Below are 25,873 nucleotides of genomic sequence, written 5' to 3'. Positions count from 1 at the left end.
TCCACTTTCGACCGCTTCTGCCCTGAATACTGTGAGGGGGTGGTCTGTGAGACGGTGGGCGAGTCTCTCTGCTGTCATTCAAACGTGAGCAGGAGTAATTATGAGTTTATATGGACGCAAACTTATATTATGTCGGAGTCCGCTGCTTGTTTAGCAAGTATACATGCTGCACAGTGTTTTGTACGTTTATATGTTGGAGCTTTCTCTGAATTTTCAGTGCAATTGATGAAATAGGATCGCGCAAATTTCATGCTTTCAAAACTAAACTACGGATAAATAAGACGTAAAACTTGTGTTTAATACCTCAGATTAGAAAAATGGGCGGAGATAAGGTCGCGTGTGGCTGTTCGAACACTTCAACCACATTTGCGTTTCGCAACTCCAAAGCGATCCGATCGAAAGTGGTTTTGACTACCTCTGGATGTGGTTGAAAGTGGACGCGTTCAAAACGTTTTGAACACCGTTTACACCTGGCATTGACGTTGTCCACTTGTGATCCGATCGACGAAAACGCATGTAATGCCAAGTGTAAACAGCCTCACATATACTGGCCATTCGGTTTGCAATAATAGCAAGCTCACAAAAACATTTTATAACTCATGGATGTTATTAAATAAAAATATGAATGTGCTAACCCAGAAGCCTTTGAAACGCCTCATGTCTACCACGCACCAGAAAAGCTATCGGTGTAAAATCTCGACACATACAGATCAAATGTACCTTCAATTCCCTGTTAATCACTTAAGATAAAGCATCTACAAACCAACAGGCCTGAGGCTAACTGCAACTAACTTAATTAACTACAGTTCAGCAGATGTGTGGTCACAGTCAACTAATAAAAAAATACAAACAACATTTCACCAGCCAATCATATCAGAGAACCAGCGGAGTCATCCGCCAGCATGATCATTTACTTAAGAGCTCATGGTTTCCTATAAAGTGGGTCCATGTTGTCCCATCAAATAGGACACTCATCCATCCATCTGCCTGACAGAAGGCCTGTAGTCTCCACTCAGCCCGACATCAAACACAAACACAGACCGTAACCCCACAAAACCTCAGAGCAGCGTAACGGGAGCACTCTCACGAAAGCCCCGCTCATCCACCTGTGAAAGCAGAGATGCGTCCTTCTGCCGCGTGGCTTAGCGCCGCTGCCTGGCACGTCTGATCAAAGCGGCCCTGCTCCGGGGACGAGCACCTCCTCCCCTCAATATCTGACAGATGAGGAGTCAGAGGTGAAGAGGAGAGGACTATTGGAGCGCACCGCCGCACTCACGACCCGGTTCATTTTCTAAAGTCTATCCCTCTCATCTCCACTCATCCATCTGTGCGGGGAACTTTATCTGTGCGCCTGATCTCACGCTTGACATGAGGACACGGGGCTGCAGGAGACGTTTGATGGTACGTTACTCCAAGTAAAAAGAGAAAGTCTGTTAAACAAATCGTCCACATTTATTGATGTTATTTGAGTTTATCATGAGTTAGATAGTGAAGTTTAGAAAAAAATATACAAAATATAATTAATTACTAAATGATATTACAATAAAACTTGGTATTAGCCGCATTGTCATAGCATTTTTTCTAACACTGGTACACACCAAAAGATAATCGGCTGAATTTGGGTCGATTTTACCTCTAGGTGAAGTCCCAATCATCTTCCCGAACATGGAACGAAAAGATACCCAGTCAGAAAGCAAGCTGATGTAAGATGAAATCATAAAACTGCAGTCGTGGCACACAGGCACAGTCCAAAGTGAGATGGACATCAGAGATGTAAAAAGCAGTCCACAGTATTAGGGTCAATGACGTGAAGTTAATTATTTTGTGTCGGTATGGTTCAATTAAATTAAAGGGTTAAAATTTCTAAATAAATTTGCAGATTTCTTGCATACATTAACTTTTTTGCGGACCAAGTCTAAAATTTCTGATTTTATTTCATTTTGAAAGAATATTTGGGGAATAATTGCAAACATTTCAAAGTGGTGTAACCGGTCTGTGTCAATTGGTGTATTTTTTAAATGAAAGTATAAATATATTCATAAAAATGTGGAATAAAATATAATCATCTAGTTTAGTGAAATATGATTTTTTACATACATTTTTAATCCATTTGTCAAAGATTATTTTGAAAACAGAGCTGTTTTGAGCATATGTCCGGACGAATATTACAGAAACGCATTCAAATTTACATTTAGATAAAAAAATAATTTTATTAGTTAAATGATTACCCTTACATGCCATCAAGGTGGATACAATATTTCTTATTCTTTGGCGCAACTGGCGGTTACACTCTTTGACATTTTCAGGTCCATTCAGTCTTAACTCTTTCACCGCCATTGACGAGATATCTCGTCAATTAAGAGAAAACGCTTCCCCGCCATTACGAGATTTTCCGTCTTTCCGCAATACCGCTATTATCCACCAGGTGGCGCCCTTCCGCAACTTTTAAAACCCGGAAGTATTGCCCTATGGCAAGCGGCTGCATGTCTGTGTCTGTTTTAAAGATCGCTCTGAATGGGATCTCTATGAAAAGTCCGTCACAAAACTGGAATTATCTCTGCTTTTTGCTCAAAATGTGGTGTTTTTGCAGAAACCTACCCATATTCAAAAGCTGATTACAAAAGAACTACTGAAGGTAGGATGAAACGTTTTTTTTTTTTTTTTTTTTTTTTTTTTGAAAGCAGAGGGTCTGTTCTTTCATTTGGTATATTGTATGTTTATATATTTAAAGAAGAACAATTTCTGGAAGGCATTAAACTTTTGTGAAAATCATGAAAAACGCTGGCGCTGGCTGGCAACTTTTTTTAAAAACGCTGGCGGTGAAAGAGTTAACTTTCTTAAAAATGGTGCAAATGTAATTTTTTATTGCATAAAATTAACATGAATACATTGTGTGCATTGAAATAAACCTGATGCATGCTTTCAAAACAAGTTTGTAAAAGAAGATTTTTGAATTTCTCATCTTCCTGACCCATTAATTACATTTTTTATGCCCGTTGTGTTTGTTTACTGTGAAGTCACGTTCGACAACGAGAGACATTGCGAAATCCATCAAGACTCGCGTTGTTTGTGAACTTATGGGAAGGGAATTTCAAGATGCGTGAGGCAATCCACACACTATAGGAACAAAACTGGTAAATTATATATTTTTTTATCATGTTTGTGGTCTCACATTTTGAAAAATTTGATAAGATTAAAAAACAAAACAAAATTGGTAACACTTTACTTGAAGGGGTGTTCATAAGACTGTCATGACACCTTCATAATCATGACAAGACACGTGTCATGAACATGAAGGAGTTTTATGCAAGTTTATGACAACTGTCATTAAGTGTAATTTGTCATTTTTAATGTAAAGATGACATTGTTTGAGATGTCCAATACATCATAACTTGTTATGACAACTTGACATTACCAAGACAACATAAATTACCATTTTTACCAGTGGTACAAATATAATTTGTCATAAAAATGTCATTAAATGTTAATACTCTGTCATAGTTTAATAACAGCATCACAAATATTTTTATGGAATATGTCACTTACAGTATTACGGTTTTACACTATTATGAACCATTTTTGTGAAAATTATAGTTATCATACAAAATTTTTATAAGGGCTTTCAGGAAAGCACAAGAGTCAGCAACTAGCACTGTATTTATAGATGTGATAAACACCATTTAACCTGCTTACGGTGTTTTCCGGGCAACGCTCAGCCAGTTGGCGTCAGTTGCAGATGACTGCGGTACCAGAGGACCAGAATGAGAAACTTCAAACATGCACCGTCCTCAAAAGACACAATAAAATGATATCCGTGGCCCGGGTGAGTGGCGTGGAATGTCTCCCGCTCGCAAGTTCTCTTGCAGCTGTTCACAGACAGACGGGTCAGTACAGCTGGACGGACTGACAACACATTTTCAAGCTTCCTCAGGTTACATTGAACAACTGGACGAGGGTTTTATTCTTGACTGCACACAGCTCAAGCTAACAGGCCGTTTAGATCCCAGATAGACAGGATAGGAAAACTCTTGATTTAAAGAACGCATGGTTTAAAGACGAATGTGGATTCATTTTCCACTGCTTGACATCTTGAAGGCCAGATGCTTTATTCTAAGATTTACTTAAAAGAAACACTGCCATATGAGTCATTTGTCCAGAGCTCATCCTGGACTTTTTGGCAGCACACTGCAGCAGAGAGAACCCATCAAAAAACAAAAGTCCTCTGAAGTTAAGCAGTACTGTGCATCAAGGAATTGGACCATTGTTCAATATATGGGAAACACTTTGTTTGAAGCTTGTATGGACAATATATTACATGGGATGACAATTTCATGGAGTCCAAGTATCATTTTATGCCAAAATCAAATCAAAAAGAAAAAACATTTTCTGTATTAGGTTAATAAGAATAGTAGAAAAATAATAAAATAACTTTTAGAAGGATCTTTTGACAGAAATGTAATATTATCTACTTAACTATATTATCAGTGGTTGTTTTTATTACCTAAGACAGAGCCGTTTTTATCTACATACACCGCGGGTCCCTTAAAGGTGCAGTGTGTAAATTTTAGCGGCATCTAGTGGTGAGGTTGCGAATTGCAACCAACAGCTCAGTCCACTGCTCACCCCTCGCACATAGAAAAGCTATGGTAGCTGCCACCGGACAAACATATCGTCGGAGAGAACTTAGTAAAAAAATTGGTCCGTTAAGGGCTTCTGTAGAAAAATGGCGGCACAAAATGACGTCTTCAATGTAAGGGGACCCTCGGTATATGTAAATAAAAACGTCTCGTTCTAAGTTAATAAACACATAATGGTTCATTATGGAAGGTCTTTATACACCCCTGATAATATAGTGTTGTATATTATTTTGCACTTCTGTCAAGAGATCCTGCTAAAAATTACACACTGCACCTTTAAACGAAAGTCAGCATCATGTTTCTACAGTAGCCCTAAACGTACAAACTGCTTTACAGAGCGCATTTTGTCATACGTTCTCTCATGCTGCGTTTTCACCAACCGCGGTAGAGGCGGCAAGCGCGAGTGATTTCAATGTTAAGTCAATGTGAAGACGCGTTGACGCGTGTCTGGAGGTCCTGCGGCTCGGATGAGACATTTAGTGCGGTGCGGAAGACACGTTTTCGCCTCATTCGCGCGTCTAGTTTGCGCGAATTGAGCATATGGCGCGGTATGCACAAATGGTGCTTTTTGTGCATTTTGCTTTAGACCTTGCATTGGATTTTCGCGCCGCGTTAACCAATCAGGAGCCTGCTTGCTGCTGTGGCGGCAGCCCCGCCCGGAGTCACTCATTCAGCATGAAGGTTGATATTGTCCGTGAGAAGTCACCCGTAGCTATACAACGCAAGTTCTTATTTCTATAGAGACAGGAATAAAAAGGACCTGGCTTGGAAGAGTGTCAGTGAGGACATTGGGCAACCTGGTAAGTTGTAACACATTTCACCTTTGAGTCACGTGACGTTTATTTTCCCCCTATAGTAAGGTGACGAAATACAAACCGGGAACTCTTTCGATAAATGCACAATCAACATCAGCCATCCTGCAAACAGACAACCACATAGCACTTGCCCATCCCACAAGAAGTGGATTTTGGCTCTGACGCGCGTCAAATGCTTGCTTTTCCACAGGTCTACTTCGCTCTTGACGCGTGAATGCATTCAAATTGTTCAAGCGGCAAACTAGGCGCGGTAGGCGCCTGAAACACGGTTGGTGTAAACGCACCATTAGACAGGCTACTGTAGCTTCTTTATGCGCTTTGAAAGGGAGGAGTGACCCGAGGACTGCTAGACACAATTTACAATTTCACCTCTAGATTCCGCTAAAAATCTACACAGTGGACATTTAATTTATTGCTTTTTTGATTTTGGTGAGAAATATGACCTAGACGTGTTTCGGAAACTTAGATCATGTGCTTTAATCTTACAATAAATAATAACCAAGGTTCACTATAATTCTTCCGTACGTATTGTAACAGAGGGAAATTTGTGTTATTTTAGCTGTTTGCCAAAATGTGTTCCAGTTACAGTCATATACAAGGGTTTTTTTCTTTATCATGGAGATGAAAATGCGATCATCCATTGTTATCATATAGACCGTTTCAGCAGTAACAATATAAACAAGCGGCTGTCACGGTCCGCACGTAACTTCCGGTAAACTCCGCTAAGAACAACAAAGTTCTTTAAACGTAGTTTATTTATATAACAAGCAAAAAAACAACACATAGATTACCTAGGAAACCAAAACATTTGTTATTTTTGACGAGGCATTCGTTCAAGAGATCAGTTTAGTAACTAGTCAGACCATTAAAAAAACGAAACCGGAAGTAAGGTTCGGATCCAGACGTGTATCACGTGCGTCCAATGAAACCGTCAATATGGACGTCCAGGATTTTTTTATTTTTTTTGCTGAGCTTACCAGTGCTTACAAGTTTTTTTTTTCTCAGAATGTACCAAATTGTTGATCTGGCATCCACTAATATTTATGGCTGTCAAAATGATTAAATAATTGCCTCATTGTTTAACCTCTTCGCGATGATTTCAGATCACCGCAATGATTGCACATCTCCGTAAAAAACACAAGGGGGAGCTGCAGCGCCTGAGACATTATCAGATTACTTTTAAATATGTATTATGTGTATTAATATTTACTGCCAGGTAAACCTTGCAAAAGATTTTATTTAAATAATCACAACAATGTGTGAAAATTAAAGAAATAAAACAGACATTTAATCGTTTTAATCGTCAAAGCCCTAAACAGGCAATTAATCGTCATAATCGTCACATTTTATTAAGGGGGTCACACACAAGACGCGCAGCTCAGCGCCGCACCGCGTAAAGTTGTGCAAGGAAAACTCGGAGGTTTCGTACATCAAAAATGCACATTAAATAATGCAAGCTTAGTCAAATAGCGTCTACTTCAAAATGCATAATATACGTTAGCAGCCAATGCATAATATACGTTAGCAGAGTGTGCGACCCCCTTTAGACAATTAACTCAGACAAATTTCATAATCGTGACAGCCCTACTAATAATCCTCCTGTCTGACTGATGGATTTTCTGAAATCTAAATATGGTCTATATCAATTGCATGGAGATCTCCCTGAACCACATGATGTGGGTTCAGAGCCACACCTTTAAATGCAAATGCCACACTTAAAATCAACTCCAGACCTTTAACTTCATTGTAACATTCATGACTGTAACCAGAATACATCTTTGTAAACGGCTAAAATTACACAAAATGTCCCTCTGTTCCGAAACTTATGGAGGCCACTGTATATCCATACCTTTTCTCTGTGGCTCTTTGGTCATGCTGGGAACATTACAAACTTCAATCATTGCACCATCGGCATATCTGAGTCGTTCTGAAGCTATAAAAGTGCTCAAAACAGTTCAAAGCGCTTCATCCGCCGAACCCTGTGACGGTTGTGTCACGGCTGTCGTGACTCCGCAGGGTGGCGGCTCGTAACCGTGCCGTGGAATTGCTTTGCGGCATCTGCGGGTCAGACGATGGGAAAGTCCGATGAGGCGTGACGATAAACAAGAACTTGGCCGGGCGAGTCTCTGTCAATCAACGGCAGATAAGCGCTTACTGTGAAGCTACAAAGGGGCCGTATGAACACAAACATACAGACTGCAGTCATCACTTACCCATCTTGCACAGATACTTGACACTGTCATTCCACACCCCGCTGTCAAAACAAGCCGTTTAGAGACGAACACAACAACAGTCGCAGATATTACCACAGTAACCATAGTTTCTTACTAAATAATACACCATGGATGCACCAGTTATGTAACTAAAGCAATAATAACAGTTGTGCTTGTCAGAACTGCATATTCATCTCTTTATTTTTACACAGTTTTTTGTTTAGAGCTATTTTACATCTGGTCCGATGTGATGTTAAAGACTCAGCAGTTCTACTTTTTTCTCTTTTTTTAATCTGGCATGATTTCGCAATTATACTTTATAGTGCATATAAAGATAAAACTGAAGAAAATTGGCTTTGAAAGTCCAATCAGAAGTGTTACCCAAATCACTTGGACGAACCCTGTATCCCAACACTCTGTTTGTGGGAAACAAGAGGTTGACCTCTCGCACAACTTTTCTTTTTGCGGACGTTGACATATTTCTAAAGCACTAAATCCAGTTAAGCCTATTTTTTGTTTAGGACAAAATGGTTTCTCATGCCATTTTCTGTTGTTTTAAGTGAATGGCCTTTGCCTACACGGGAGCATAACACTTCTGGATGGGACAAACTCTTAACTTTGCTCTTTCCATTCGGATTGAATGTGGTAAAGTTCTGGGTGGCTACGAAACCTCAACCCTTCGGGTTTGTTTATTTTGAGTGTTATTCCAGAGCTTTTGGACTGAGCGTTTATGTCCGATGGCGAAGGACGGCAGGGCGACGAGTGAGGACAAAGCCAGAATTTAACTTTCTCTCCGGTTTGTTATTCTTTCATTTGGTTTGGTTATCGTTCTTCCTGCTTTAATAGAAAAACACGTCAAAGCCTGTCGATTATTATTTTTTTTCCTTATCCTGTTTGTGACCTCGGAAATCACAGAGCTGTTGCAAAACTGATCCATTAACAGATCCATCCAGTTACTATATACTAAGGAATATTTACCCTTTTCATCCCATTTAATTTATTCATAGTATTCGTTTTGTGTGCCATTTTATTTTTACTATAGGTCCTTTTGTAGTTTTCTAAAGTGAGGTCAAATAAGGCCACTATGCTCCAGGTGTATGAAGAAATGTCATTCGACACACGAAAAAAAAAAGGTTAGACGCTGTTGGCTATCAGCCAGCGAACGAGTTATTTAAACAAAACACTCAAGTTGTCGTTGTTAAAGCAGACATGGAGTAAATAATCAGCTCTCATCTGTGTTTAAACCATCGCCCATGTGAGGAGTCGTGTGACGAGAAGTGAAAAGAGGAGACGGCGTCACAGTGTGCGTATGTTTGTTTGCGTTAGACTGCTGTTTGAAAAGGAAACACGAGATCACGCCACGCCGCGAACTCGAACCGAAACAAAAACATTAATAATGCGGCCATTTATAAAGTCGAGCTTCACAGAAATCTGGACTGCTTTAAAGTGAACGCAAATATTTACTGTTTATCTTACACATGTGAAGGCCTAACATCTGTCTATAGTTCAATTCATATGTAAAATAAACTAGATTATATACATGTATACAATGTAACTTATGCTAACAAAGTCCTTATAAATGGCTGTCACTTGAAAGCATATTGACTTATAGTAATAACAAATCCATGTTTAAACAATCGAATAAATAATACCAAACTTTTCAATTAAATTAATTTCTGATGTTCGACACTGAATAGTTTTGATGGCTGTGTCAAGTTACACTATTGACGTTTATAAAACTTTGTTACAATAGATGGTACTAGAGAAGAATTAAGTTGTGCATGTTTGATGTTACACAATACTCTTATTTATTAACTCTTTCCCCGCCAGCGTTTTAAAAAAAAGTTGCCAGCCAGCGCAAACATTTTTATGATTTTCACAAAAGTTTAATGCCTTTCAGAATTTTTTTTTTTTAAAATATATAAACAAACATTATATCAAGTTTCATTCTATCTTCATTTGTTAATTTTTTATCATCTCTCAAATATGGGTAGGTTTCTTCAAAAATACAAATTTTTTAGCTGGACAATGGCTGGGAAAGAGTTAACAAAAATCTAAATACCAAAGTAAGTCCCTGTGAACAGGAAGACTTTACTTCCGTATTGTGAGTATGAGTGAAACCGAATCTCACACGAGGAAAATAGCAAACATGACTTGTGTTTCCACTATGAATTTATTGGATATTGGAGGGGGCGGAGTTAACGGATGCTGATGTCATCAAAGAATTATTCTTTTTTAAATTTTGATTTAAATTTAACGAGGGCACATTACTTTTTATTTTTTATAATAAACACTGCAATATTTCTTTAAAAATAAGAATCGTCCGTTTTGATTTCATGGGGACTTTAAAATAGTACAAAAGCTATTTACTTTCAAATAAGTAAAAGAAAGGCCAATGCAATCTGACTTGCTGAAGCATAAATGATTCCTGCATGATCTGCATAACATTAAGTTTTAATTGCTATTAAAATTCTGCAGCAGGAGCATGCATGCAAAGTCACTTATTTGCATAGGTAGTCAAATACACGTTACTCTGTTCTCATTGGGCACAACTAAGCTTTGCTTAACCGAACAGTTCAAGAAACAGAACCCGCACATAACAAAGCATACACAGCACTCAACACCTTAAAAATGTTTGGATCCCAATAAAAACAGAGCGACGGAGCAGCTTGGAAACAGTTTATCGCTGTGGCTCTCAAGAGGCGAGCTGTGTGTGTGTGTAACGTGTGCCCTCATCCCCTTCCTGTGCTCTACAGAGGGGCCAATATATCACACACAAGGGTCCAGTGTTCAACCAATGGCCACTTTCACTTCAGGATAGAGAGTCTTTTATGGGTTGTGCAATATGAGTGTCATATATGTGAATGTTCATGTACAACTGAGCAAATAATCAAATATGTCTTAATAAAATATAGCTATTATGAAATAAATATATAAGGGCATGTCTTTATGAAAAGTAAAGTTGTTAGCCAAACAGAAATGTCAATATATGGTGGTTTAAATATCCATGCAAAGTCTCTGTTAATTTTTTTAAAGGGATACTTCAGCAAAATATCAAAATTAACCCATGATGTACTCACCCTCATGCAATCTGAGATACATATGTTCATCATCTTTCAGACAAGCACATTGGGAGTTATTTTAGTAAATGTCTTTACTAACGTTAGACTTTAAACCCCTAAAAAGTGCATTCATCCTTCACAGAGGTAATCCACACATCTCCATTGGGTTAATAAAGGTCTTCTGCGGATAATCAATGCGATTTTGTAAAAAAAGTATCCAGAATCTGGTAATGGCACCATCTTCAAGCAATTCACCCGTGAGTTTTAGCGTGAGTCCAAGATGGTGTCGTTACCGGAAGCTAGTTATTATAGTTTATAAAGTTTAAAATAAAGATATTTGTCTTACAATATTGCTTCGATTACCCACAAAACACCTTTTTTAACCCCTTGGAGCCATGTGGATTACTTCTGTGAAGGATGGATGCACTTTTTGGGCTTTAAAATCAGATGTTGTTCCCTGATCCATGTTTTCTCCAATTATAAGCTTGGAAAGGCAAGGACATTTAGTAAAATAACTCCAAATGTGTTAGTCTGAAAGATAATGGAAATATGTATCTCGGATTGCTTGAGGGTGAGTAAATCATGGGTTAATTTTGATATTTGTCTGGAGTGTCCCTTTAAAGCTTGTTTTCATTATTTTCCATAGTTAAGTAAGTGTACATTTCACAACTGTCACGTCCATAATACTGTTTCTTTCTCATGAATGTGCATAAAAAAATGTAAATGAAATAAAAAGTAAATGTTCTTTGAAGAGCCATCCTTACCTTTATTCATTTGTTGGGAATATCATCTGGTTTGTGCGAGATCTTTCGAAAAGTTACATAATGGACCTTTAAAGGCAGGGTGCAGGATCTCTGAAAGCCAATGTTGATATTTGAAAATTTCCAAAACAAAAACGCCCCTAAACCCAATAGAATCTTTTGATAGACCCGCCCCACACATACACAACCCAGGCAATGATGTCATTTAGTAGACACGCCCCTTACTGCTGATTGGCTACAAGTGTGTTTTGGTACTCGGCCCGACTTACTTTTCCAAAGTATTTTTCAAAAATCATGCACCCCGCCTTTAATGTAATAAATGTATTTCCTAAAGTTATACAATTCTAATTTAACGTATCTAACTAGTAGGCCACATAACCAAGTCAAACTATTAACAGTACAGAACAAAACAGTATTTGCATAAGGAAAAGCATTGCATTTTTTTATATAATCACGAAGTATAAAATGGCACTTAATTTAATATACTGTACGTCTGCATCAAATTCTTATATAAACTCAACCGCACTGCATCTGTGGCCGAACCCACAGTGAGTTACACAAGCCGCAAATATTTCAGCATCCTCAACTTGCCTTTTCATCCTCGATGTCAGGGGTACAAACTGAACTGGGACGCCTGAACAGAGCAGCTATTCTCTGATTGGTTGAGAGCTAGATGACAATCAGAAAGAGCAGATGTATCACCAGAGGACGTTGCTCAGGTCATGTCTACATCGATCTGAGCGTACAGTAGCACACTGTGCCTTTTATTAGAAGACACAATCGACCCATCTGTAGATCAGGCAGAGGCACGGATCACGGCCACAGAAGCTCTATTTGTTCAATGCCCTTCGTTTCGGGTGAAGCTACGACCGAAAGGTTTTCATGTCATGTACTTACAGTATAGAATTGCAGTGAGAAAATAAGGAAACACTTTGGGGAACATTCAATGCTGTCACCTCCTTTAACCGCCACAAACGATTGCTTGTGTGAGTGCTGATAAAAAGCAGATACGCTCTCAGAAATGAATATACAAAAGCTGTCACCCTTTTAAAAGTACACCTTTGTACCTAAAGAGTGCATGCACTTGTATATACGTACAAAAACCAGCACACATCACTACAGCAATAAAGTGTAATATCCAGGCTATTTGTATAGTAAGTGAAAGCCTCAAACAGACGTGCAGCTCTGGTTTTTCTGTAGCTTTACTGGTGCGTCAAATTACACGGTAAGAGAAAGAAAGAAAATCAAGCAGGCAAATGTAATGACACACAACCGGTTCAGACACTAATCATGTCCACTCAACCGTTAACGCACACTAATCATATATGATGGGCGGCTACGCAAGAGTCCACATAAATATATCTCAATGCCTCTGGATAACTATATGACAGACACATATGTGGGGAACAGCAGGGAAAAGAGGAATATATGAATGAATGGAGCGTAAAGTGAAATGCATAAGATAGATTTAACTCTTTCCCCACCCATTAACGGGTTTTTACCCATACTTCCACTATTATCCACTAGGTGGCGCTCTTACTCAACTTATAAAACACTAACTGTACATTCACACGGGGCGAAAGCGTTAACGCTTGACGGAAGGCTTGTATGAAGCATTGCCAACAGCCAATCACAGTGGCCGCAACACATGCTCCGGTCCTCCATAAACGTAATTGGCTGGCTCTGCCTAGGTTATTTGCATAAGACGATCTGATTGGCTGACGCATGCGTTGTTGCTTAAAAAGTTGAGAGATGTTCAACAGCGACGGATCCACAATTCAGTTCGGCAACACATGACGTCACCCATTAAAAGTGAATGTGTGAACGTACTGTAAGGGCCAGATTTACTAAACGGGGCAAATTAGCATGAGAGCACAATTTAAAAAAAAAACCTGATGGGAGTGGTAATATCTGCGTGTTATTTACTAAAAAAGCGCAAATTAAATAACACATGCGCAACAGCTGATTTCCATAATGACCAATGCAATCTACTAACAGCAGTGCAAATTAGTTAAGAGTGGCAAATAAGCAGAGCTGATGAGGTGCGGGTGATCTACTAGCACCTGATGCGCTTGAGTTCAGCACCACGGACATCGCAGCGGAAAACTTTCAGAGATCATGCACCCCGCCTTTAATAGCCTCAATTTTAATTTATTACATATAAGCTTGACTTCTTTTATGTATGTTAACATTTTAAACAATACTTAAAAAATATCAACAAGTAAAATAAAATAAAATAAAATAAAATCAACAGGTAAAACTAAAAGGTTTTGAGTAAACTATAAAAGAGTAGCCCTCAGGATTGTTTTCTCCATTGTGGTAGTAAAACACAGTAAAAACTCTTGTGTAAGTTTTAATCATCGCTCTGAATTGGATCTCTAACAAAAATAGAGATCCTTTTTGTCCTTTGCAAAAATGAAATTATCTCAGCTTTTTGTTCAAAATTGGGTATTTTTGAAGAAACCTACCCATATTTGAGAATTGATAAAAAGATTGGATGAAACCTTTTTGTTGTTAAAAAGCAGAGGGTCTGTTCTTTCATTTGATATATTGTATGTTTATATATTTTAAATAACATTTTTTTTTGGAAGGAATTCAACTTTTGTGAAAATAATAAAAAATGCTGGCACTGGCTGGCAAATAAAAAAAAAAAATGCTGGCGGGGAAAGAGTTAAAAGAAAAAAGGTTTATGAATTACACATGTATACAAGTTGAACTGCTGAATACTAAAGCAACAGGTCATGAAGTCGAGTGTTGCCGACAGACAGACAGACATAAATAAATAATAATTATGACATAATAACAAGCAGAAAGATAGACAGACAGACAGACAGGACTGTCACAGGTGTTTGTAATGTATACTGGTTATTAACAACATGGTGGCACATTGACTTTAATAGCCTGAATTATCAGTTTATAAGTGAGAAAATAAAATCTTATTGAGGGAAAGGTGCATGACATTTAAACACTGGCAGCTGTTAGATAGATGAGATTTTGTGTTATTAAACTGCCATGTACTGAATTCACAATGCTTTCCTATATAAAACCTAAGAAAAAGCACCATGTTTCTCTGAAGTGAAGTTGAGGGTTATTATTTCTCCAATCCTGCCTCTGTAATCTCTACAAACATCTCTGAAGATCACATATATATAGCCATGCAATTCTCGACTTCTACTTATGGTATACACATACAGTATTCCTTCATCCAAACCTTTAAACTAAATACAATGCTGTATCTGCAGCTGCAATCAGGAAGATATTTGTCTCACTTGAGTCCCTTCACACCTGAGTGAAGTTTGAAAAGCTGATTTCAGCATCTCCGGACCCCTGACAATAATAGGGAGGTCACACGACTCAGAAAAGGACAGCATTGACTGCATTGACCCCAGTAAGTCAATAAGACATTGCAGACAGTGGGATAGACACACTGCCATCTACAGGCTGCAAAGCAAACTGCACATCTAATTTAAATGACGCATGGCCGAGTCAACATCATCTGACACCCCTTTTGGCTGTAGATGTTATTTTAATAAGATGATGAGTGACAATTCTGTGCAAATTCATGCCACTGTGAAAGAAAGTTTATGTATGGATATGTACCTGGTTCCTCTTCATTGTGATACTGCCTCACCAGTATTGGTGCAGGTCTGTGTACCGTCTCTGTCATCTCTGTGCTCTAAACACAAAACAAAAGAGATGATTTAAGACATTAGAAGAAAGATGGGCGTCGAGTGGACATCATGTAAAGAGATAAGACAAAGCTGTTTCAATCTCTCCGTCATTCAGGGGGGGTAAATCCCACAAATGGGCCGCATACAGACCACAGATCTTGGTTAATGAGGGTCTCAAGAGTGTCAACACAGCACTGAGGAGAGCACACTTTGTTTTGTGATTAGAAAAAGCAGAGAAGAATCTGCCATGAGCAGTCATTCGGACGGAGCTTAAAAACTCTTATTGATCCGACAGGACATCTTGATTTAAAGGGGACATTTTTAAAGGGATAGTTCATCCAAAAAATCATTTTCTCCTCCTCATGTTTTTCTAAACCTGCATGAATTTCTTTTTTCTGATGAACACAAAAGAAGATATTTTGAGAAATGGTGGTAAGCACACAGCTGATTGTAACCATTGATTTCCATAGTAGGAAAAACAAATATTATGGAAGTATTGTGATAAATGATGAAGAAGATATTTTGATAAATGATAGTAAGCACACAGTTGACTGTACCCATTGAATTCCATCGTATTTGTTTCCGATGACAGAAATATATCCCTTTAAGATCCCCAGAGTACACATGTGAAGTTTGAGCTCAAAATACCTTATAGATAAATTATTAAGCATGTTAAAATGGCCACTTTGCAGGTGTTAACACTTATTTTTGCCGTTTTTGGTTGTGTCCTTTAAATGCAAATGAGCTGATGAAATGCAAACACTGATCACCATGATGGTGGTTTGTTGAAATTCAAACTAAAATGTGCTGTGAGTGATCTTTAATTAACTCTGTACTAAATGGCAGTGCCGTGGTTGGCCAGTGCAGATTAAGGGGTGGTATTATTATAATAAGATCCCCTTTTGACATCACAAGGGGAGCCAAATTTTAATGACCTATTTTTTCACATGCTTGCAGAGAATGGTTTACCAAAACTACGTTTTTGGGTTGTTCTTCTTCACATGTTCTGAGACTGGGGGTCTGGGGGGCGTTTTCCAATTTTGGTGTGTTTTCACACTGAAATAGGTGTTTTTCCACCTCTTTGTCTGATTGGCTCAAATTGAGTGGGGGATTCCCAAATGCAATGCATTTTAGAGAAGGAGGTCTCTGCAGAACAAAAAGAGGCGTTTCCCAATTTTGGGGCATTTTCAAACTGAAATAGGTGTTCAAAAATAATGATATATGGCTTTCCAGGGCTTCCGTACTTTTGATTGGATGGTTAAAAACGCCTAATCCCAGTAAAAAAAAAAAAAAAAAATTGGGAAACGCTCCTTTTTTTGTTCTGCAGAGACCTATACTTCCATGTTCCAGGTTGATAGAAGCACTGGGGACCCAATTATAGCACTTAAACATGGAAAATGTCAGATTTTCATGTCCCCTTGTGTGAGTAAAGACTATTTAGGAAACTTTTTAAAGGAAAAGTTTACCCTAAAAAAATTTTATTAAAAAAATTATAATTATTTACCTTTATGCCATTCAAGATGTAAATGTTACGGCGCATTCACACGGTCGTAAGCGTTGACGCTTCCCATTCACTTTTAATGGGTGACGTCAAGCGTTGGCGAACTGAATTGTGGATCCGTCGGCGCCACGTCAGTGCCGTTGCTCGCGGCAGAAGTTGAACATTTCTCAACTTTTCAAGCGGCAACGCGTGCGTCAGCCAATCATATTGCCTTATTCAAATAACCTAGGCAGAGCCAGCCAATTACGTTTATGGAAGACCGGAGCGTGTGTTGCGGCCACAGTGATTGGCTGTTGGCCACGCTTCAGACAAGCCTTCCGTTAAGCGTTAATGCTTTCGCCCCCGGTGTGAATTTACCGTTATTCAGTTTGTTAACACAAAAATTATTTTATATTAGAATGCGCTCATTCTATCTTCTTGTACCAGACTGTAAAAAATATGGACGTAGTGTCCGTGACATCACCCGTAGATTTCTGAAGAGCATTTTTGAAGCCTACCGTTGCTATTTTGTTAGCGCGCCACCGCACGCCACTCGCGGATAAACGAAAATTGGCAAAAAAAATTATTTTATATTAGAATGCGCTCATTCTATCTTCTTGTACCAGACTGTAAAAAATATGGACGTAGTGTCCGTGACATCACCCGTAGATTTCTGAAGAGCATTTTTGAAGCCTACCGTTGCTATTTTGTTAGCGCGCCACCACACGCCACTCGCGGATAACCGAAAATTGGCAAAGAAAATTCTTTTATATTAGAATGTGCTCATTCTATCTTCTTGTACCAGACTGTAAAAAATATGGACGTAGTGTCCGTGACTTCACCCGTAGATTTCTGAAGAGCATTTTTGAAGCCTACCGTTGCTATTTTGTTAGCGCGCCACCACACGCCACTCGCGGATGACCGAAAATGGGCAAAGAAGTGGGACGTGGGTAGAGCTGAGGTGCCTGGTTGCTGAAACCATGCCCGCCTAGCTCGACTGTAGTGACAGTTCACCCGTCACTCAAGTGACCAAGGCCTAATATAATTTAAAAATCCAACCCCTCACGCACAATTATAGACCAAAACAGTTTTGTACCAGGCTGTAAACATATTTTTTCTGTTGTAAAGTTGGGCATTTTTACATGGGGGGTCTATGGGATTGAAACCTTTATGGAGCCTGTCTCTAGTGGCCAGTCGATGAATTGCACTTTAAGTCACTTCCCTGTTGTCTTCACAATACAGACCGCCTTGGACTGAACAAGTACATCCATCATAAAAGTAATTTAAATGACTCCTATAAATATAACAATTATAAAGATAAATGTCTTGTGAGGTGAAACGATAGATCTCATTGGTTCTTGTGTGTCTAATGATAAAATATCACACAAATGAGAGTGAGTAAATTATGGGAGATTTTTCATTTTTTGGGTGCGCTATTTCTTTAACAAAATGTATTAAAAAGCCATTAATACACACGCACACACACACACTATTACTAATTTCTCTGAATTATTCTCAAATAATTAATGTCATGCTTTCACTACCAGTATCATATAAAGACACCGTACCTGTTGATGCACTATATTTTCCAGCTGAGGTGAAGAGACAGTCATCACATGATAAACATCAGCTTCTTTTGGTTCCCTTGACGACATGAGGTTGATTGACACTCCACCATCTACTGCACCTGGTTGTCATGGATACAACGGCACATCATTTCTGGTATTTTACAAATACACATCTGTCAAATACCAACAAAAGCATGTTGCAATAATCGGAAGTCACATCCACATGGTCACTACTAACATGTTAAAGAGATAATGACTAAATTCTAGAATCCTATAGCCAGGTATGCAAACAGCTTGACTACAACACTTCTTACACAGATCCAAGCCTCGCCTCTGCAGTCTTAATGTGATGGTTTAGTGAATGTGAACTTTGATTTGTCTCCGTTATGGGGACTCTATTAGAATAAAGAGGAAAGCAAAACAGCAATAAATTCTAGCTCTGTCAAGGATGAACTCTTGTATGTGCTGCTGGGCTTTGTGTTCGTCTCTAAGCAACACTGAGGTTCATTTTACTGTGAGCGGAGCCGTCTTGGCTTAAAGTAAATATTGATATAGTCCAATACAGGAAGAGCTTTGGAACATACACCAGCCCGGGACTCATAACTTACGAGTACTGTCCACACACTTTTGGACAGGAGGCGTTTACTTATCATTTAATGGCAGCTCCATTTCTATTTTCAGGTAGGATGCAAAACTCGATTCTGCATTTAGATTTTTGGACATTTATGAACATAAAACAATATTGGTCGATTGGTATTTAAAACCAATCAGTTGTTTAAGCAGAAGTATGCGTATGGAGCTGGCAATCATCCGATGAACATCACTGGAACCGGCGCAGCGTCTCTGTGGTCGTGTTTGGACACACTTCACAGGCTGTGTAAAAAGATGCTCGGAGTGGGAGAGAGCTTTGCTTCCTCTCTGCTCCCCGAGCCTGAATTCTGATGAAGTATCCAGAAAGCCTGACATCCCCTGGGTCAACCTGAGCTCTCTCACTTTCTTTCTTTCTCTCCTTCTCTCTTTCTCACACACACACAAAGATCCTGAAGCACAAATGGCTCAATTCCCTGTGATCATATAACACGGGTGGTGTGAGACATGCTGCATTTAAAACAGGAAGGGTACAGGCCACCCAAATGGACACACTGAGAGTAAATGGCTAAAAAAGCGATTAATAGTGGAAGGAATAACAATGTAAAAAAGTAAAAGAGACATTTAAACACAGAGAGCAAAAACATGTAAGACTGGCTTTGTTGTCATTGCTTATGAGAACATCTATCTATCTATCTATCTATCTATCTATCTATCTATCTATCTATCTATCTATCTATCTATCTATCTATCTATCTATCTATCTATCTATCTCTATCTCTATCTGTCCGTCTGTCTGTCCGTCCGTCCGTCCATCCATGCATCCTTTCATACATTCGTCCCATCCACCAATCTATCTGTCTATCTATTTATCCACAGTGTCTATCTCTCTCTCTATCTATCTGTCTGTCTGTCTGTCTGTCTATCTATGCATCCATTCATCTATCTATCCATTCATCCTTCCATACATTCGCCCATCCACCAGTCTGTCTGTCTATCTATCTATCTATAGTGTCTATCTATCTATCTGTCTGTCTGTCTGTCTGTCTGTCTATCTATCTAATGTGTCTATCCATCCATCCATCCATCCATCCATGCATCCTTCCATACACTCGCCCATCCACCAGTCTGCCTGCCTGCCTGCCTGCCTATCTATCTATCTATCTATCTATCTATCTATCTATCTATCTATCTATCTATCCATCCATCCATCCATCCATCCATCCATCCATCCATCCATCCATCCATCCATCCATCCATCCATCCATCCATCCATACACTCGCCCATCCACCAGTCTGCCTGCCTGCCTGCCTGCCTGCCTATCTATCTATCTATCTATCTATCTATCTATCTATCTATCTATCTATCTATCTATCTATCTATCTATCTATCTATCTATCTATCTACAGTGTCTATCTCCATACATCCATCCATCTATCTATCTATAGTGTATATCTATCTGTCTATCTATATATCCATCCATCCATGCATCCTTCCATACATTTGCCCATCCATCAGTCTATCCGTCCGTCCGTCCGTCCATCCATCCATCTATCTAATGTGTCTATCCATCCATCCATCCAACTATAGTGTCTATCTGTCTATCCATCCATGCATCTTTCCATACATTTGCCCATCCATCCATCTATCTGTCTGTCTATCTATCTATCCATCCATGCATCTTTCCATACATTTGCCCATCCATCCATCTATCTATCTATCTACAGTGTCTATCCATACATTCATACATCTATCTATCTATAGTGTCTATCTATCTGTCTATCTATATATCCATCCATCCATCCATCTATCCATGCATCCTTCCATACATTTGTCTGTCTATGCACCCATCCATACATTCGCACATCCATCAGTCTATCTGCCTTTTTTTCTATCTATGTATCTATCTATCAGTCTATCTATCCATCCATCCATTTATCTATCCATCCATCCATCCATCCATCAGTCTGTCTATCTGTCCGTCATCTATCAATCCATCTATTCATCCTGTCTGTCTGTCCATCCGTCCGTCCGTCCATCCATCCATCAATCATTATATCCATCTTTCTATCCATCCACCCACCCATTTATTGGGTTGTCTGTATTTTCAATAATTAATTTATACCTGTGTGATCAGTGAGTACTTGTCCAGGTGACAAAAGTGTGGCGTGAGGTGAGATCTCTGTTGTTCTGGACTGTGCGGTTCTCTGATGGTCTATAAGAGAGTGACCCGTCAGCATCATTTCTTCTGCAGCGGTCAGAACCGGCCTCTGACCTTCACTGATCTCTCCACTGCTCTCCTCCTCCCACCATCTCTGCCAGAGAAATAATAATGGTCATTGATCCTCTGCGAACCAAACATATGCTGGTGACGCCATCTACTGGACAACAGTTTTAACACAGTCATACTTCCCCAAATTTAAATTTAGGAATCATGTTTAACAGAAAGCAATACTTTCAACTTAGACAATTTTACAGATTATTTGCTTTTTAAATTATAAATAAAGAAAACAGCTTAAACCTCAAAATAAAAAAAAATGATTTAAAGGGGACATATTATGAAAATCTGACTTTTTCCATGTTTAAGTGCTATAATTGTGTCCCCAGTGCTTCTATCAACCTAGAAAATTTTAAAAAGATCAACCCAATAACTTAGTTTTGGTAAACCATTTTCTGCAAGCATGTGAAAAATAGGTCATTGTAATTTGGCCCTTATTGTGATGTCAGAATAAGGTAATACCGCCCCCTTTATCTGCACTATCCAACCACAGCACAACCATTTAGTATGGAGAGAAAGAGAGAGATAAAATATTTCACAGCACAATTGAGTTTCAATTGCAACAAACCACCATCATTGTGATCAGTGGTTGCACTTCATCCGCTCATTTGCATTTTAAATGACACACCCAAAACGGCACACTTTTGCTCAGACCTATTTTAGACTTAGTTTACATCTTAAAAAAAATCTCATAATATGTCCCCTTTAAGGTACTATTGGTGAGACAATTATTGGTCTAATTGTGAGGGTCGTGTAATATGTTTCAATAGAGTCATGTGATACCTCTGGTTGTTGTAATTGCCTGACAGGACCATGGTCCATTCTGGCCAATAGAGACAAGACAGGGTCATGATGAGCTGGGAGGCGTGGTGCTCTGATCACCTGACCCTCACTGGGTGGGTCATAATCCTAAAAAAATAGAAAATCGTATCAAAACAGTCCATTCATATACAACCAAAGTAATCAGTTTCAGGACTGAGGCTTTTGCTATATTTACCAAACACACATACTGTATATAAAGTGACATATGACAAGGATAGTTGCCATGGAAACTGACCAGACCAAGTGCTTATACACCCGTAATCATAGCTTATATTATAATATTTCACTCTATATAATAAGGTGTGACGCAAATTTTTGGTTCTGTTTGTAAAGACTGTGGCTTCAAACATTTACCATGTCCTGGACTCCATGCAGGGAACTGTTCAAGCTGGTCAACAAATTCGGCAGAAGGATGCCTTCCTCTTCCAGAGCTGCACAAAAAAAAGAGGCAATTCAATAATATTCATTAGCGCCCAATGATTTGCCCACACTGTCTGTATTGTTTCAGTGCTTAATTCACTGAACGATTCGAGTCAAATGTCTCAATCTAACATACTATGCTGGGACTGCTAGATCACTATGACCCAGGGACACTCCACTTTTTTGAAAATATGCTCATTTTCCAGCTCCCCTAGAGTTAAACATTTGATTTTTACCGTTTTGGAATTCATTAAGCCGATCTCCAGGTCTGGCGCTACCACTTTTAGCATAGCTTAGCATAATCCATTGAATCTGATTAGACCATTAGCATCGCGCTAAAAAATAAGCAAAGAGTTTGGATATTTTTCCTATTTAAAACCTGCGAAAAATTAAAAGTTGCGATTTTCTAGGTCGATATGGCTAGGAACTATACTCTTATTCTGGCGTAATAATCAAGGACTTTGGTGCTGTACCATGGCTGCAGCAGGCGTAGTGATATTATGTAGTGCCTGAAAATAGTCCCTTGGTATCAAAAGCTACATGTCTTTACAGTAGAATAAAATGTTACCCTGGCACAAAACCAGTCATAAGGGTATAATCTTTGAAATTGATATAAATACATCATCAATGGTTAATAAATAAGCTTTCCATTTATTTATGGTTTGTAAGGATAGGATAGGAAAATCTGAAATCTGAGGGTGCAAAAACTATAAATATTGAGAAAATCTCCATAAAGTTGTCCAAATGAATTTTTGATATATTTATGGTAGGAAATAACAAAATTTCTTCATTGAACATGATCTTTACTTAAAAGGGACATATCATGAAAATCTGACGTTTCATGTTTAAGTGCTATAATTGGGTCCCCAGTGCTTCTATCAACCTAGAAAATGTGAAAAAAATTAACCCAGTAACTTAGTTTTGATAAACCATTCTCTGCAAGCATGTGAAAAAATAGGTCACTGAAATTTGGCTCCCCCTGTGATGTCAGAAGGGGATAATACCGCCCCATAATCTGGACTATCCAACCACGGCACTGCCATTTAGTGCAGATATCAGCTCATTTGCATTAAAAATGACACACCCAAAAACAACTTTAACATGCCTTATTACACGGCTCTCTGGAATGCTTGATTCTGATTGGTCAGTTGAGACATTTGCAGGTTCGTTCTTTTCAAATAATAACCGCTCCAAAGTAATAATGCATAGCCGGTACTACTTGTACGATTAAAATCGCTCCGCGCCAATAAAGATTACTGTTTGGCGCCATCTTGTGACAACCACAACATTTTGACATTAATTTTAACATGTACGGAAAAAACAAAACATTTAAACAGTGGATAGAAGAAAGAATAACGACCAGACACAGAGAGCTTACTGAGACTGAACTTGACAAAATAGAGCATGACAGCTACGAAGCCAACACACAAAAAATACAGAATGGGCATTAAAACTTCTCAAAGACTGGTTAAAGAGAAAAAAATGGAGACAGACAAGTATGAAGCAGAGGATCTTAATAAGGTATTACAATCATTTTATGCATCTGTGCAAAGTTTCGCGGAAGGATTAAAATGTTAATTAAAAACAAATATGCCAATAAAATGTTTCAAATTCATATTCATGTCCAGTTTTTTTTCTTATGTGGCAAGTAGCCGTGTAATAAGCGGGATAATGTAGAGGCAGCCGGTAGTTATCGGGAAATAAGCCCCTTCAGTGTCATACAATGTATTGTTGGCTATTGCTAGAAATATACCCGTGCAACTTCAGACTTCGGGTTTTGTGGTCCAGGGTCACAAATGCTTGGTTATAACACTCCACCCCGTGTTTCAATTCCCTCTGAGGTTCCCTTAGAAGACAGCTCCCTAGACAGTGAGGTAGCTCACTAGGATTTGGAACCGAGCTAAAATGGATCAGTGTACGTCTGGCTGTTTGTGTAATCAATCTGGTACCTCTGACTGCCGCCATCTGGCCGTGACTGAGTAACAGCTCTCCATCAGAGATGTGTCTGGCTGGCGTCTCGGTTTCAGTCACTGTATCAGTGGAGGTAGAGCTGCTCTCTTCTGTGGATGAGGATTCAGACTCAACCGCAGGAGGAGGTGAAAGAGTCTCTGGTTTGGAGGGCAGAGGTGATGCTGTAGGGATGACAGACTCTATCTCTCGGGCTACTGACGTCACACTGTTTAGATAAAAATAGGTTGGTGTTTAAGCAAAACAAACAACTGTATAATGGTCAGAAAGTGGAAAATTGAAAATTATTGTTTGTGGTGCAAGAAACCATAAACATTAAAAGCAAAAAGAAACAATTTTAGATATTTTTAGGGCTGTCAAAAGATTAAGCGCAATTAATCGCATACAAAATAAAAGTTTGTATTTGCATAATATATTTGTTTTTATTGTGTGTAATTATTTTGTATATATAAATACACACTAACATGTATACATTTAAGAAAAAATGTATGTATTTATATATATATTTTTAATCTATATATAATATAAAATATATCAAAATTTAATGTAAAAGTTTCTTAAATACATACATGCATGTGCATGTATTTATATATACAAAATAATTACACACAGTGCACACATATAACATTTGTATGCAATTAATGCTGATTAATCTTTTGACAGCCCAAATTGTTTTATTTAAAAAAGCTAATAAAATCAATTTTATATGATAGATGCATTATTGCATGAATAATTTGTAAAACTGATTGAGTTTTCAGTTTATGAGCAAATGTGACCCTGGACCACAAAACCTTCACAAGTAACACAGGTATATTTGTAGCATTAGCCAACAATACATTGTATAGGTCAAAATATAATTTTTTAAGCCAAAAAATCATTAGGATATTAAGTAAAGATCATGTTCCATGAAGATATTTAGTAAATTTCCTATTAATTGAGATTTATTATGTCCAGGGTCACTTTTGAACTCTCTCTGAGGTTAAATGATTTATAATAATGGTCAGCCGGGGGCACTGTGGGATTATTTGTTTCATCTGTATTGCACGCCACCATGTCTAGAGTAGACCCATGTATTCATTTTTGGTACCGCAAAAGATAAATTAAAGTGTTTTGGTATCATCAACTCAAAAACTATATTCAACAAACACATGCTGAAGCTGCTGAAATTATTTCTTTAAAAAAATCTGCCTATAAAACCAAATAGATATCAATGAAACTGATGTACTGAGACATCACACTTATTTCTAAAAAATGGTAAAAGAACAATATGAGTGTGGCACACTTTGCTGGGTATTTGTAGCTGTTCAGTATAGTTAGATGAAAACAAGTTTTTATGTTTTTTTGCTCTGCATTATGATACCAGAATATGAGAATTAAACAGTGGAACTGTAACATACACTGGCTGAGGCTGCTCCTCCTCTCCTTCTGTCTGTAGGGGGAGCTCTGACTCCAGGCTGACTGACTCTGGGCTCTGACTGGCTGGAGGAGGAGAGGGTGTGGCCACCCTGATGGGAGATGGGATTGGTGTAGTAGTCGGTGTGTCTACAGGAATACCAGCTGGACCTAAAAAACAAAGACAGAAACATTTT

General features: G+C 38.5%; 1 protein-coding gene across 4 annotated transcripts in view; it reads right to left on the bottom strand.

Moving 5' to 3' along the window:
- Positions 1-25,873, bottom strand: part of kiaa0586 (KIAA0586 ortholog) — a 152,139-nt gene that overhangs the window by 19,560 nt on the left and 106,706 nt on the right. For 3 of the 4 annotated variants that reach the window (XM_065253671.1, XM_065253670.1, XM_065253672.1), the window contains exons 25-31: positions 25,682-25,847; positions 24,266-24,492; positions 22,251-22,327; positions 21,858-21,983; positions 20,922-21,111; positions 18,208-18,326; positions 15,089-15,164 (exon numbers count right to left, since the gene is read on the bottom strand). In XM_065253671.1, the coding sequence (XP_065109743.1) occupies positions 15,089-15,164; positions 18,208-18,326; positions 20,922-21,111; positions 21,858-21,983; positions 22,251-22,327; positions 24,266-24,492; positions 25,682-25,847 (981 nt within the window). The remainder of the gene's footprint in view (positions 1-15,088; positions 15,165-18,207; positions 18,327-20,921; positions 21,112-21,857; positions 21,984-22,250; positions 22,328-24,265; positions 24,493-25,681; positions 25,848-25,873) is intronic. The other variant, XM_073812288.1, reaches the window with a different exon arrangement.

The sequence above is a fragment of the Paramisgurnus dabryanus genome, chromosome 17, assembly GCF_030506205.2.
Source record: "Paramisgurnus dabryanus chromosome 17, PD_genome_1.1, whole genome shotgun sequence".
NCBI lineage: Eukaryota > Metazoa > Chordata > Actinopteri > Cypriniformes > Cobitidae > Paramisgurnus > Paramisgurnus dabryanus.
The sequence above is the reverse complement of the archived record's forward strand: the minus strand, read 5'-3'. Positions and strand labels throughout refer to the sequence as shown.